At 39.7% G+C, this 15,688-nt stretch overlaps 1 protein-coding gene across 3 annotated transcripts in view; it reads right to left on the bottom strand.

The window, feature by feature from the left end:
* The window catches only part of SLC35D2 (solute carrier family 35 member D2), an 85,608-nt gene that overhangs the window by 14,834 nt on the left and 55,086 nt on the right, over positions 1 to 15,688 (bottom strand). For 2 of the 3 annotated variants that reach the window (XM_037797626.1, XM_037797628.1), the window contains exon 9: positions 15,211 to 15,278. The exons of the other annotated variant lie outside the window; for it this stretch is intronic. In XM_037797626.1, the coding sequence (XP_037653554.1) occupies positions 15,211 to 15,278 (68 nt within the window). The remainder of the gene's footprint in view (positions 1 to 15,210; positions 15,279 to 15,688) is intronic. 3 annotated transcript variants of the gene reach the window in all.

Genomic DNA, 15,688 nt, shown 5'->3' with positions numbered 1-15,688 from the left:
CAGTTTGATGTGCTGAGCCCTCGAGCATGGGACTTGCCCCTATGAAGCTCATTACCACAAAGGAGAGTATAAACTTGCATGTAATGGTGCCTAAGAGTCTCCCCCTGAGTACCTCTTTGTTGCTCAGATGTGGCCCTCTCTCTCTCTAACTGAGCCATCTCAACAGGTAAACTCGCTGCCCTCCCCCCTATGTGGGACCCAACTCCCAGGGGTGTAAATCTCCCTGGCAACGCAGATTATGACTCCCGGGGATGAATGTGGACCCGGCATCGTGGGACTGAGAGTATCTTCTTGACCAAAAGGGGGATGCAAAATGAGATGAAATAGTTCCAGTGGCTGAGAGATTCCAAATGGAGTCGAGAGGTCACTCTGGTGGACATTCTTATGCACTATATAGATAACACCTCTTACGCTTTAATGTATTGGAATAGTTAGAAGTAAATACCTGAAACTACCAAACTCCAACCCAGCAGTCTGGACTCCTGAAGACAATTATATAATAATGTAGATTACAAGGGGTGACAGTGTGATTGTGAAGACCTTGTGGATCACACCCCCTTTAGCTAGTGTATGGATGAGTGGAGGAATGGGGATAAAAACTAAAGGACAAATGGGGTGGGATGGGGGGATGATTTGGGTGTTCTTTTTTCACTTTTATTTTTTATTCTTGTTCTGGTTCTTTCTGATGTAAGGAAAACGTTCAGAGATAGATTGTGGTGATGAACGCATAACTATGATATCATACTGTGGACAGTGGATTGTATACCATGGATGATTGTATGGTGTATGAATGTATTTCAATAAAACTGAATTTAATAAAAAAAAAAAAAAGAGGGTATGTATTTTCAAAGAAGCACATTATGAAATGGAAAAAAACTGTGTGGAGTTATACACAGATGGAGTCAAATCTCTGATGGACAAACTCCCAGGAGTGACAGCTCCTATCAGGCACAGCCCTCCACATCATTCACTGAGGGCAGTTGGCTTGAGAGGATTTATGTGTTGGTTTCCTTTCTGGAATGTTGAAATAGTAAAGAGCAATTAAAAAACAACAAAACGGGGGCAAGATGGCAGACTGGTGAGCTGTAAGTTTTAGTTACTCCTCCAGGAAAGTAGGTAAAAAGCCAGGAACTGCGTGGACTGGACACCACAGAGCAATCTGACTTTGGGCATACTTCATACAACACTCATGAAAATGTCGAACTGCTGAGATCAGCGAAATCTGTAAGTTTTTGCGGCCAGGGGACCCGCGCCCCTCCCTGCCAGGCTCAGTCCCGGGGGAGGAGGGGCTGTCAGCTCCGGGAAGGAGAGGGGAGAACTGCAGTGGTAGCCCTTCTCAGAAACTCATTCTACTGATTCATACTCCAACCATAGATAGACTGAGACCAGACACCAGAGAATCTGAGAGCTGCCAGCCCAGCAGAGAGGAGACAGGCATATAAAAAAAAAAAAATAACGCGAAAAACTCCAATAAAAGCAGAGGATTTTTGGAGTTCTGGTGAACACAGAAAGGGGAAGGGCGGAGCTCAGGCCTTGAGGCGCATATGCAAATCCCGAAGAAAAGCTGATCTCTCTGCCCTGTGGACCTTTCCTTAATGGCCCTGGTTGCTTTGTCTATTAGCATTTCAATAACCCATTAGATCTCTGAGGAAGGCCCTTTTTTTTTTTTTTTTTTTTTAATCCTTTTTTCTTTTTCTAAAACAATTACTCTAAGAAGCCCAATACAGAAAGCTTCAAAGAATTGCAATTTGGGCACATCAAGTCAAGAGCAGAACTAAGAGAGCTCTGAGACAAAAGGCAATAATCCAGTGGCTGAGAAAATTCACTAAACAACACAACTTCCCAAGAAAAGGGGGGTGTCTGCTCACAGCCACCATCCTGGTGGACAGGAATCACTCCTGCCCATCGCCAGCCCCATAGCCCAGAGCTGCCCCAGAAAACCCAGTGTGACGGAAGTGCTTCAAATAACAGGCACACACCACAAAACTGGGCGTGGACATTAGCCTTCCCTGCAACCTCAGCTGATTGTCCCAGAGCTGGGAAGGTGGAGCAGTGTGAATTAACAAAGCCCCATTCAGCCATCATTTGAGCAGACTGGGAGCCTCCCTACACAGCCCAGAAGCCCAGAACTGCCATGGGGGGACGGCACTCACCTGTGACATAGCACAGTCATCCCTCAACAGAGGACCCGGGGTGCACAGCCTGGAAGAGGGGCCCACTTGCAAGTCTCAGGAGCCATACGCCAATACCAAAGACTTGTGGGTCAGTGGCAGAGACAAACTGTGGCAGGACTGAACTGAAGGATTAGATTATTGCAGCAGCTTTAAAACTCTAGGATCATCAGGGAGATTTGATTGTTAGGGCCACCACCCCTCCCCGACTGCCCAGAAACACGCCCCACATACAGGGCAGGCAACACCAACTACACACGCAAGCTTGGTACACCAATTGAGCCCCACAAGACTCACTCCCCCACTCACCAAAAAGGCTAAGCAGAGGAGAACTGGCTTGTGGAGAACAGGTGGCTCGTGGACGCCACCTGCTGGTTAGATAGAGAAAGTACTCCACGAAGCTGTAGATCTGATAAATTAGAGATAAGGACTTCAATTGGTCTACAAACCCTAAAAGAACCCTATCAAGTTCAGCAAATGCCACGAGACCAAAAACAACAGAAAATTATAAAGCATATGAAAAAACCAGACGATATGGATAACCCAAGCCCAAGCATCCAAATCAAAAGACCAGAAGAGACACAGCACCTAGAGCAGCTACTCAAAGAACTAAAGATGAACAATGAGACCATACTATGGGATATGAAGGAAATCAAGAAGACTCTAGAAGAGCATAAAGAAGACATTGCAAGACTAAATAAAAAAATGGATGATCTTATGGAAATTAAAGAAACTGTTGACCAAATTAAAAAGATTCTGGACACTCATAGTACAAGACTAGAGGAAGCTGAACAACGTATCAGTGACCTGGAAGATGACAGAATGGAAAATGAAAGCATAAAAGAAAGAATGGGGAAAAAAATTGAAAAAATCGAAATGGACCTCAGGGATATGATAGATAATATGAAACGTCCAAATATAAGACTCATTGGTGTCCCAGAAGGGGAAGAAAAGGGTAAAGGTCTAGGAAGAGTATTCAAAGAAATTGTTGGGGAAAACTTCCCAAATCTTCAAAACAACATAAATACACAAATCATAAATGCTCAGCGAACCCCAAATAGAATAAATCCAAATAAACCCACTCCGAGACATATACTGATCACACTGTCAAACACAGAAGAGAAGGAGCAAGTTCTGAAAGCAGCAAGAGAAAAGCAATTCACCACATACAAAGGAAACAGCATAAGACTAAGTAGTGACTACTCAGCAGCCACCATGGAGGCGAGAAGGCAGTGGCACGATATATTTAAAATTCTGAGTGAGAAAAATTTCCAGCCAAGAATACTTTATCCAGCAAAGCTCTCCTTCAAATTTGAGGCAGAGCTTAAATTTTTCACAGACAAACAAATGCTGAGAGAATTTGCTAACAAGAGACCTGCCCTACTGGAGATACTAAAGGGAGCCCTACAGACAGAGAAACAAAGACAGGACAGAGAGACTTGGAGAAAGGTTCAGTACTAAAGACATTCGGTATGGGTACAATAAAGGATATTAATAGAGAGAGGGGAAAAATATGGCAAACATAAACCAAAGGATAAGATGGCCGATTCAAGAAATGCCTTCACGGTTTTAACGTTGAATGTAAATGGATTAAACTCCCCAATTAAAAGATATAGATTCGCAGAATGGATAAAAAAAATGAACCATCAATATGTTGCATACAAGAGACTCATCTTAGACACAGGGACACAAAGAAACTGAAAGTGAAAGGATGGAAAAAAATATTTCATGCAAGCTACAGCCAAAAGAAAGCAGGTGTAGCAATATTAATCTCAGATAAAATAGACTTCAAATGCAGGGATGTTTTGAGAGACAAAGAAGGCCACTACATACTAATAAAAGGGGCAATTCAGCAAGAAGAAATAACAATCGTAAATGTCTATGCACCCAATCAAGGTGCCACAAAATACATGAGAGAAACACTGGCAAAACTAAAGGAAGCAATTGATGTTTCCACAATAATTGTGGGAGACTTCAACACATCACTCTCTCCTATAGATAGATCAACCAGACAGAAGACCAATAAGGAAATTGAAAACCTAAACAATCTGATAAATGAATTAGATTTAACAGACATATACAGGACATTACATCCCAAATCACCAGGATACACATACTTTTCTAGTGCTCATGGAACTTTCTCCAGAATAGATCATATGCTGGGACATAAAACAAGCCTCAATAAATTTAAAAAGATTGAAATTATTCAAAGCACATTCTCTGACCACAATGGAATACAATTAGAAGTCAATAACCATCAGAGACTTAGAAAATTCACAAATACCTGGAGGTTAAACAACACACTCCTAAACAATCAGTGGGTTAAAGAAGAAATAGCAAGAGAAATTGCTAAATATATAGAGATGAATGAAAATGAGAACACAACATACCAAAACCTATGGGATGCAGCAAAAGCAGTGCTAAGGGGGAAATTTATAGCACTAAACGCATATATTAAAAAGGAAGAAAGAGCCAAAATCAAAGAACTAATGGATCAACTGAAGAAGCTAGAAAACGAACAGCAAACCAATCCTAAACCAAGTACAAGAAAAGAAATAACAAGGATTAAAGCAGAAATAAATGACATCGAGAACAAAAAAACAATAGAGAGGATAAATATCACCAAAAGTTGGTTCTTTGAGAAGATCAACAAGATTGACAAGCCCCTAGCTAGACTGACAAAATCAAAAAGAGAGAAGACCCATATAAACAAAATAATGAATGAAAAAGGTGACATAACTGCAGATCCTGAAGAAATTAAAAAAATTATAAGAGGATACTATGAACAACTGTATGGCAACAAACTGGAGAATGTAGAGGAAATGGACAATTTCCTGGAAACATATGAACAACCTAGACTGACCAGAGAAGAAATAGAAGACCTCAACCAACCCATCACAAGCAAAGAGATCCAATCAGTCATCAAAAATCTTCCCACAAATAAATGCCCAGGGCCAGATGGCTTCACAGGGGAATTCTACCAAACTTTCCAGAAAGAACTGACACCAATCTTACTCAAACTCTTTCAAAACATTGAAGAAAATGGAACACTACCTAACTCATTTTATGAAGCTAACATCAATCTCATACCAAAACCAGGCAAAGATGCTACAAAAAAGGAAAACTACCGGCCAATCTCCCTAATGAATATAGATGCAAAAATCCTCAACAAAATACTTGCAAATCGAATCCAAAGACACATTAAAAAAATCATACACCATGACCAAGTGGGATTCATTCCAGGCATGCAAGGATGGTTCAACATAAGAAAATCAATCAATGTATTACAACACATTAAAAACTCGAAAGGGAAAAATCAATTGATCATCTCAATAGATGCTGAAAAAGCATTTGACAAAATCCAACATCCGTTTTTGATAAAAACACTTCAAAAGGTAGGAATTGAAGGAAACTTCCTCAACATGATAAAGAGCATATATGAAAAACCCACAGCCAGCATAGTACTCAATGGTGAGAGACTGAAAGCCTTCCCTCTAAGATCAGGAACAAGACAAGGATGCCCGCTGTCACCACTGTTATTCAACATTGTGCTGGAAGTGCTAGCCAGGGCAATCCGGCAAGACAAAGAAATAAAAGGCATCCAAATTGGAAAAGAAGAAATAAAACTGTCATTGTTTGCAGATGATATGATCTTATATCTAGAAAACCCTGGAAAATCAACGATACACCTACTAGAGCTAATAAACAAATTTAGCAAAGTAGCGGGATACAAGATTAATGCACATAAGTCAGTAATGTTTCTATATGCTAGAAATGAACAAACTGAAGAGACACTCAAGAAAAAGATACCATTTTCAATAGCAACTAAAAAAATCAAGTACCTAGGAATAAACTTAACCAAAGATGTAAAAGACCTATACAAAGAAAACTACATAACTCTACTAAAAGAAATAGAAGGGGACCTTAAAAGATGGAAAAATATTCCATGTTCATGGATAGGAAGGCTAAATGTCATTAAGATGTCAATTCTACCCAAACTCATCTACAGATTCAATGCAATCCCAATCAAAATTCCAACAACCTACTTTGCAGACTTGGAAAAGCTAGTTATCAAATTTATTTGGAAAGGGAAGATGCCTCGAATTGCTAAAGACACTCTAAAAAAGAAAAACGAAGTGGGAGGACTTACACTCCCTGACTTTGAAGCTTATTATAAAGCCACAGTTGCCAAAACAGCATGGTACTGGCACAAAGATAGACATATAGATCAATGGAATCGAATTGAGAATTCAGAGATAGACCCTCAGATCTATGGCCGACTGATCTTTGATAAGGCCCCCAAAGTCACTGAACTGAGCCATAAAGGTCTTTTCAACAAATGGGGCTGGGAGAGTTGGATATCCATATCCAAAAGAATGAAAGAGGACCCCTACCTCACCCCCTACACAAAAATTAACTCAAAATGGACCAAAGATCTCAATATAAAAGAAAGTACCATAAAACTCCTAGAAGATAATGTAGGAAAACATCTTCAAGACCTTGTATTAGGCGGCCACTTCCTAGACTTTACACCAAAAGCACAAGCAACAAAAGAGAAAATAGATAAATGGGAACTCCTCAAGCTTAGAAGTTTCTGCACCTCAAAGGAATTTCTCAAAAAGGTAAAGAGGCAGCCAACTCAATGGGAAAAAATTTTTGGAAACCATGTATCTGACAAAAGACTGATATCTTGCATATACAAAGAAATCCTACAACTCAATGACAATAGTACAGACAGCCCAATTATAAAATGGGCAAAAGATATGAAAAGACAGTTCTCTGAAGAGGAAATACAAATGGCCAAGAAACACATGAAAAAATGTTCAGCTTCACTAGCTATTAGAGAGATGCAAATTAAGACCACAATGAGATACCATCTAACACCAGTTAGAATGGCTGCCATTAAACAAACAGGAAACTACAAATGCTGGAGGGGATGTGGAGAAATTGGAACTCTTATTCATTGTTGGTGGGACTGTATAATGGTTCAGCCACTCTGGAAGTCAGTCTGGCAGTTCCTTACAAAACTAGATATAGAGCTACCATTCGATCCAGCGATTGCACTTCTCGGTATATACCCGGAAGATCGGAAAGCAGTGACACGAACAGATATCTGCACGCCAATGTTCATAGCAGCATTATTCACAATTGCCAAGAGATGGAAACAACCCAAATGTCCTTCAACAGATGAGTGGATAAATAAAATGTGGTATATACACACGATGGAATACTACGCGGCAGTAAGAAGGAACGATCTCGTGAAACATATGACAACATGGATGAACCTTGAAGACATAATGCTGAGCGAAATAAGCCAGGCACAAAAAGAGAAATATTATATGCTACCACTAATGTGAACTTTGAAAAATGTAAAACAAATGGTTTATAATGTAGAATGTAGGGGAACTAGCAATAGAGAGCAATTAAGGAAGGGTGAACAATAATCCAAGAAGAACAGATAAGCTATTTAACGTTCTGGGGATGCCCAGAAATGACTATGGTCTGTTAATTTCTGATGGATATAGTAGGAACAAGTTCACAGATATGTTGCTATATTATGTAACTTTCTTGGGGTAAAGTAGGAACATGTTGGAAGTTAAGCAGTTATCTTAGGTTAGTTGTCTTTTTCTTACTCCCTTGTTATGGTCTCTTTGAAATGTTCTTTTATTGTATGTTTGTTTTCTTTTTAACTTTTTTTTTCATACAGTTGATTTAAAAAAGAAGGGAAAGTTAAAAAAAAAAAAAAAAAAGAAAGAAAAACAAGGAAAAAAAAAAAAGATGTAGTGCCCCCTTGAGGAGCCTGTGGAGAATGCAGGGGTATTCGCCTACCCCACCTCCATGGTTGCTAACATCACCACAGACATAGGGGACTGGTGTTTTGATGGGTTGAGCCCTCTACCATAAGTTTTACCCTTGGGAAGACGGTTGCTGCAAAGGAGAGGCTAGGCCTCCCTATATTTGTGCCTAAGAGTCTCCTCCTGAATGCCTCTTTGTTGCTCAGATGTGGCCCTCTCTCTCTGGCTAAGCCAACTTGAAAGGTGAAATCACTGCCTTCCCCCCTACGTGGGATCAGACACCCAGGGGAGTGAATCTCCCTGGCAACGTGGAATATGACTCCCGGGGAGGAATGCAGACCCGGCATCGTGGGACGGAGAACATCTTCTTGACCAAAAGGGGGATGTGAAAGGAAATGAAATAAGCTTCAGTGGCAGAGAGATTCCAAAAGGAGCCGAGAGGTCACTCTGGTGGGCACTCTTATGCACACTTTAGACAACCCTTTTTAGGTTCTAAAGAATTGGGGTAGCTGGTGGTGGATACCTGGAACTATCAAACTATAACCCAGAACCCATGAATCTCGAAGACAGTTGTATAAAAATGTAGCTTATGAGGGGTGACAATGGGATTGGGAAAGCCATAAGGACCAAACTCCACTTTGTCTAGTTTATGGATGGATGTGTAGAAAAGTAGGGGAAGGAAAACAAACAGACAAAGGTACCCAGTGTTCTTTTTTACTTCAATTGCTCTTTTTCACTCTAATTATTATTCTTGTTATTTTTGTGTGTGTGCTAATGAAGGTATCAGGGATTGATTTAGGTGATGAATGTACAACTATGTAATGGTACTGTAAACAATCGAAAGTACGATTTGTTTTGTATGTCTGCGTGGTATGTGAATATATCTCAATACAATGATGATTAAAAATAAATAAATAAATAAATAAATAAATAAATAAATAAATAAATAAATTTAAAAAAAAACAAAAAAAACACAACAAAACAATATCTCATCAAGCTTATACTGACGTGAGTAAAACCTTTGAAACTGCTTGACTCTTCATAAGTGAATATGGGCCAGGGAAAGGCACTGGTCTGAGTTTATGTGATATGGGTTGAATTATTATTATTATTTTAATCAAAGACAAAGTAAAAAGGGTATTTGTACAAAGGGTTGCTCACAAATATGACTTAGTAGATTTTTTTTTTCAAAATCAGAAGTTCTCAGTTGACAACTGGGCAAACTGCAAATATTTTACTAAACTTAGGCTTACAGTCACTGGCTGACTAAGAACTCTAAGAGACCTCCCACTGCAGAACAACCAGTGCCTGGAAAGGAAACATACTATTTTAGATGCTGTTGGTCTTGAAAGAGGCATGGAAGTTCCCCCAATATCCCTACTTTAAAAATGGGGGAGGGCCCCCCCCAAGGAGCTGGGGGAAGGTGCAGAAGTGTTGGACTTCCTCACCTGGACTGGTGTTGATGCTGTCACAAACATTGGGACTGGCAGTTTGATGTGTCGAGCCCTCTATCAAGGGACTTGCCCTTGTGGGGCTTGTTACTGCAAAGGAGAAGCTAAATTTGCATATAATTGTGCCTAAGAGTCTCCCCCTGAGTACTTCTTTGTTACTCAGATGTGGCCCTCTCTCTCTCTAACTGAGCCACCTCGGCAAGTGAACTCACTGCCCTCCCCCCTACGCAGGACCCAATTCCCTGGGGTTTAAATCTCCCTGGCAATACAGGATATGACTCCCGGGGATGAATCTGGACCCAGCATTGTGTGATTGAGAATATCTTCTTGACCAAAAGGAGGATGCAAAATGAGATGAAATACTTTCAGTGGATGAGAGATTTCAAGAGGAGTCAAGAGGTCACTCTGGTGGACATTCTTATGCACTATATAGATAATACCTCTTAGGTTTTAATGTATTGGAATAGCTAGAAGTAAATACCTGAAACTACCAAACTCCAACCCAGTAGGCTGTACTCCTGAAGACGATTGTGTAATAATGCAGATTACAAGGGGTGACAGTGTATTGTGAAGGCCTTGTGTGGATCACACTCCCTTTGTCTAGTGTGTGGATGGATGGGTAGAAAAGTGGGAACAAAAAGTAAATGACAGGGAGGCGGGGCAAGATGGCAGCATAGAGAGGAGTGGAAGCTAAGTAGTCCCCCTGGAACAACTACAAAAAACCAGAAACAACTAGTAAATAATCCAGAATAACTGCGGGGGGACAAACAAGACCATCCACTCATCATACACCAACCTGAATTGGGAGGAATGCCCAAGATCACAGCATAAAATCTGTAAGTAAAACCTGTGGATCCAAGTCGTGAGACCCCCTCCCCCATAGCCCAAGCTGCAAAGCCTCGTGGTGCCAGAGAGAAGCTCTCTCCCAGCAAGCGAATATAGCTCAGCTGAGATCCAACTGGGGTTTTAAGTAGCAAGTGTGAACTGCTCGCTACAGGTACGCATCCCCAAAAAACAGACAGAGGCTTTGGGTGACAACTGACCTTGGAGAGCCGGAGGGTCACCTTGGACTGGGTCTGAAGGGGACTATATGTTTCTTTTTCGGCTCAGTGGAGAAAGCTCCAGTCATTTTCAGTTTCCAGGGCTGTGACTCAGAGAAGGGTGGAGACAGCACAAGCAGAGAGCGAGACCACTGACATGCTAATGACCTCCACCCGGAGGGTCTGTCTTCTATAGGAGGAAAGGAGTGGGGCCCTTTCCATTCAGAACCAGACCCCAGAGCCTGGGGGAGCATGGCCATACCTCCTCACACCAGTCAAGAATTATAGGCTAACAGGCATCACCTGCTGGGCAGAAAAGCACAGTGACTTGAGGCATCAAAGGGTGGAGCAATTTTCTAAGACACACCCTCAGGGAAACCAGATACTGAATATTTCTTCCCTCTGGGACCTGAGCCTGTTCTGGTTTGGGAAAACCTGATTTGGATAACCAAGGAAATCATGCCTAGACAACAGAAAATTACAATCTACAGTAAGAAAAACAAAGTTATGGCCCAGTCAAAGGAACAAATGTACACTTCAACTGAGATACAGGAATTTAAACAACTAATGCTAAATCAATTCAAAAAGTTTAGAGAAGATACTGCAAAAGAGATAGAGGTTGTAAAGGAAACACTGGGCATATATACGGCAGAAATCAAAAGTTCAAAAAAACAACTAGTAGAATCTACGGAAATGAAGGGCACAACACAGGAGATGAAAGACACAATGGAAACATACAACAGCAGATCTCAAGAGGCAGAAGAAAACACTCAGGAACTGGAGAACAAAACACCTGAAAGCCTACATGCAAAGGAGCAGATGGAGAAAAGAATGAAAAAATATGAGCAACGTCTCCGGGAACTCAAGGATGAAACAAAGTACAATAATGTACGTATCATTGGTGCCCCAGAAGGAGAAGAGAAGGGAAAGGGGGCAGAAGCAATAATAGAGGAAATAATTAATGAAAATTTCCCATCTCTTATGAAAGACATAAAATTACAGATCCAAGAAGCGCAGCGTACTCCAAACAGAAGAGATCTGAATAGGCCTACGCAAAGACACTTAATAATCAGATTATCAAATGTCAAAGACAAAGAGAGAATCCTGAAAGTAGCAAGAGAAAAGCAATCCATTACATACAAAGGAAGCTTAATAAGACTATGTGCGGATCTCTCAGCAGAAACTATGGAGGCAAGAAGGAAGTGGTGTGATACATTTAAGATACTGAAAGAGAAAAACCGCCAACCAAGAATCCTATATCCAGCAAAGCTGTCTTTCAAATATGAGGGAGAGCTCAAAATATTTTCTGACAAACAGACAATGAGAGACTTTGTGAACAAGGCACCTGCCCTACAGGAAATACAAAAGGGAGCACTACAGGGTGATAGAAGACAGGAGTGCGTGGTTTGGAACACAATTTTGGGAGATGGTAGCACAACAAGGTAAGTACACTGAACAAAGGTAACTATGAATACGGTTGAGAGAGGAAGGTGGGGAGCATGTGAGACACCACAAGAAAGGAGGAAAGATAAAGACTGGGACTGTGTAACTTGGTGAAATCTAGAGTATTCACAATTGTGATAAAATGTACAAATATGTTCTTTTACGAGGGAGAACAAGCAAATGTCAACCTTGCAAGGTGTTAAAAATAGGGAGGCTTTGGGGAGGGATGCAATCAGCATAAACTAGAGACTATAACTAATAGAATCATTGTATTATGCTTCCTTTAATGTAACAAAGGTGAGATACCAAAGTAAATGCAGAGAAGAGGGGGGGATAGGGGAGGCATGTTAGACACTTGACATTGGTGGTATTGTCTGATTCTTTATTCTACTTTGATTTAAGGTTATTTTTCCTTTTGCTGCTTCCTAGCTGTCATTTTTTTGTTTCCTCTTTCTTTTGCCTCTCTACCTTCTTTGACTCTCCCTCCTGCCTTGTGGAAGAAATGCAGATGTCCTTATATAGATAGTGGTGAAGGTGGTGAACACATAAATGTATGACCATGCAGAGAACCATTGATCATTTACTTCGGATGGAATGTATGGTGAGTGAACAAAACCATATTAAAAAAAAATGGGTTGATGACAAAACCTCGAGGGCAATATACTGAGTGAAATAAGCCAGACACATAAAGACAATTATTGCAGGGTCTCACTGATAGGAACTAATTATAATATGTAAACTCATAGACATGAAATATAAGGTACCAAGATATAGGACGAGACTGAGGAATGGGGAGTGGTTGCTTAGCATGAGCAGAATGTTCAATTAGGATGAACTTAAATGTTTGGAAATGAACAGGGGTGTTGGTAGCAAGACGTGAGAATAACTAACAGCACTGAATGGTGTGTGAATGAGGTGGAAAGGGGAAGCTCAGAGTCATATATGTCATCAGAAGGAAAGTTGGAGGTCAAAAGATGGGAATGTATAAAACTGAATCCTATGGTGGGCAATGTCCATGATCAACTGTACAAATACTAGAAATCGCTTCCATGAACCAGAACAAATGTATGACAATACAATTAGAAGTTAATAATAGAGGGGCATATAGGGAAGAACTATATACCTATTACAAACTACTACAGTTAGTAGTATTTCAACATTTTTTCATAAATAGTAACAAATGTACTATATCAATACTACGAGTCAACAATTGAGGGGGGTTGCTTAGGGATAGGAGAGGATTAGAGTTTCCTTTTTTTCTTTTTTCATCTTTCACTTTATTTCTTGTCTGGAGTAATGAAAAGTTTCTAAAAATTGAACAAAAATTAAGTGTGATGAGGGTACCCAGGGGCAAGTGATTGTACACTTTGGATCTTTGGATAATTGTATGTTATTTGAACAATCCCAATAAAAATGAAAAAAAAAAACCAAAACTATATGACAAATAGGGTGGGATGGAGGGGATGGTTTGGGTGTTCTTTTTTTACTTTTATTTTTTATTCTTATTCTGATTCTTTCTGATGTAAGAAAAATGTTCAGAAACAGACTGTGGTGATGAATGCGTAACTATATGATTGTATTGTGAACAGTTGATTGTATACCATTGATGATTGTATGGTATGTGAATATGTTTCAATAAAACTGAATTAAAAAAAAAAAAAGCACTTAGAAAAAAAAAATGGGGGAGGGGACTGGGTCCAAAGTAATAAGTAGCTAGGGCTAAGTAAGAGTCAGAGCAGCAGAGAGTTGGAACAGGAGGAGGTTGCCTCAGGGTGAAGGCCATAGCAGACTAGCACTATCTGGAAACTGAGCCTTGAGTCAAACTCCAGGTAGGAAGGACACTGTAGGATATTAAAAGCCCAGATGCTCAGAGGGACCTGAAGAGGTCCAAGTCTATGTCAACCCCTGACTACCAGCAAAACCAAATTCTCCCCACAGTAGAGTTTCTCATAGTCTCAATTCCAGCACACGGGACTGATTAAGATCCAGCAATTTGCTCACAATCACAGATCATAGGAAAGCAAACTACTGTGACAGTCAGTCAAAACAACAAACTACATGTTTAGATTCTCAAGAACTGCAGCTATTGGAATCATCAGATACAGATTACAGAATAGCTAGCAATTACATTTTAAAAAATAAAAGTACGGTTCCAAAGATCACTGATGAGAGAATGTTAGGAACAGATAAATTTGAAACAAACAAACAAACAAAAAACTGTGGCACTTTTACCAAAAACAAAAACAAAAAATTGTTAAAATAAAAAGGTTAAACACTAAATCAGATGCAGCTAAAGAGAGAATTAGTAAAGTGGAAGATGTTCATAAATGTTTGCACTGTATGTGACTACATCACTGCAATTAAAATCAAGTTTGAGAATTGAAGAGTGGTGATAAAAGAGATAATAAGTTATCTTAGTTCATTTATACATAGTGAAAATTGTAGTGTTAGTGGTAAGAAATAAGGGGGGGGGAATCATCTTTGATTACTTTGATGAGTAATTCCCTGAGACAGTAATTGAAAGACTTTCAATCTGGCATACGACACAGATGTCTTTGCACGCACAGAGCCTAGCTCACAAACGGCACTTGAGAAACTTCAAACAGTGGTTGCCTCTGGACAGAAAAACTGCAGTGCTGGGGCGGGGGCAGCAAAGAAGGAAGGGTGCGTTATGTCCCCTCTATATTCTTTTGCACGTTCTGAATTATTTACTAGTTGCATGTATTACATATTTGTGAAAATGTATTTCAAATTTTTAGGAAACAAGAATTGAAACAAGCTATGCAGCCTCTCAAAAGGAAGATACACCTAAAGAAGTTTCCAAGAACAAAAGCCTTAAACTGTAGGAAAGTACTCCAGCTTGGATATCTCTCTTCAGAAATTTTCCTGATTATAACAGATATAGCACTACGGAAAATGGCTATCACTTGTATCCACATATTTATGTGATATGGGGATCTTGGAAAAACTGGGACATTAACAGAGACAAAACACAATACTGAACCTAATATGTCAGCTGACTTCATCTCAGACTAACTTGCAGAAGTCAAAAGGCAACATTATACATGGAGTAGAGTGTGAAATTAACACGACTTTCAAAAGTAAAAAGTGTTTTGTGCTTGCTCACAGTCTTTCAGGCTGGGTCCCTAGATGCCCTGATCAACTCCTTTACTTCAGGGGTACTTTCCAGAGAAAATCGGAGAAGCACAAACAAAGAAATTTTTACAAAGCAGACAGAACATATATTTCAATTTTTATGGTATCAAGAGATACCATAAGCCAAGGTTTCTATTTATCTGTGGTTTCTTACCCCAAAAAACAGGAAAGAAGAAACTGTATGATAAATAGAACATTCTTCCACTGGTTGAATTCTGTAGCCTATTGTTAAAAAGAAAGAAAATTATTAGATTAATGATGTTGAAGTTTAAATCCATAGGTTTTATCAAAGTGTACCTTTTAGTACAGGAACCACCTTCCCAAAGAGAAAATACAATTTAAAAAAACTCTGGGTAATACCAGTTGTGTGACCTTGGGAAAATGGCTTTTCCTCCCAGAACCTCAGTTTCATTTTACAATATGGGGACTATAAAAAGAGTCCTCAAAAGGGTTATAGGAGGATTCAGTGAAATTGTGTTTAGTACCTTGCAAAGGCAAGTACAAAATGGTGTACAAATGGTTACACAAATTTACAAATGTACAACTACAAAATATTGTACTATTATTGTGGCTATTATTGAATTTTTAACCAATGTTTAGTCACAAAACCGAGATTGGATTTATTTTATAAA

The sequence above is a fragment of the Choloepus didactylus genome, chromosome 10, assembly GCF_015220235.1.
Source record: "Choloepus didactylus isolate mChoDid1 chromosome 10, mChoDid1.pri, whole genome shotgun sequence".
Taxonomy (NCBI): domain Eukaryota; kingdom Metazoa; phylum Chordata; class Mammalia; order Pilosa; family Megalonychidae; genus Choloepus; species Choloepus didactylus.
The sequence above is the reverse complement of the archived record's forward strand: the minus strand, read 5'-3'. Positions and strand labels throughout refer to the sequence as shown.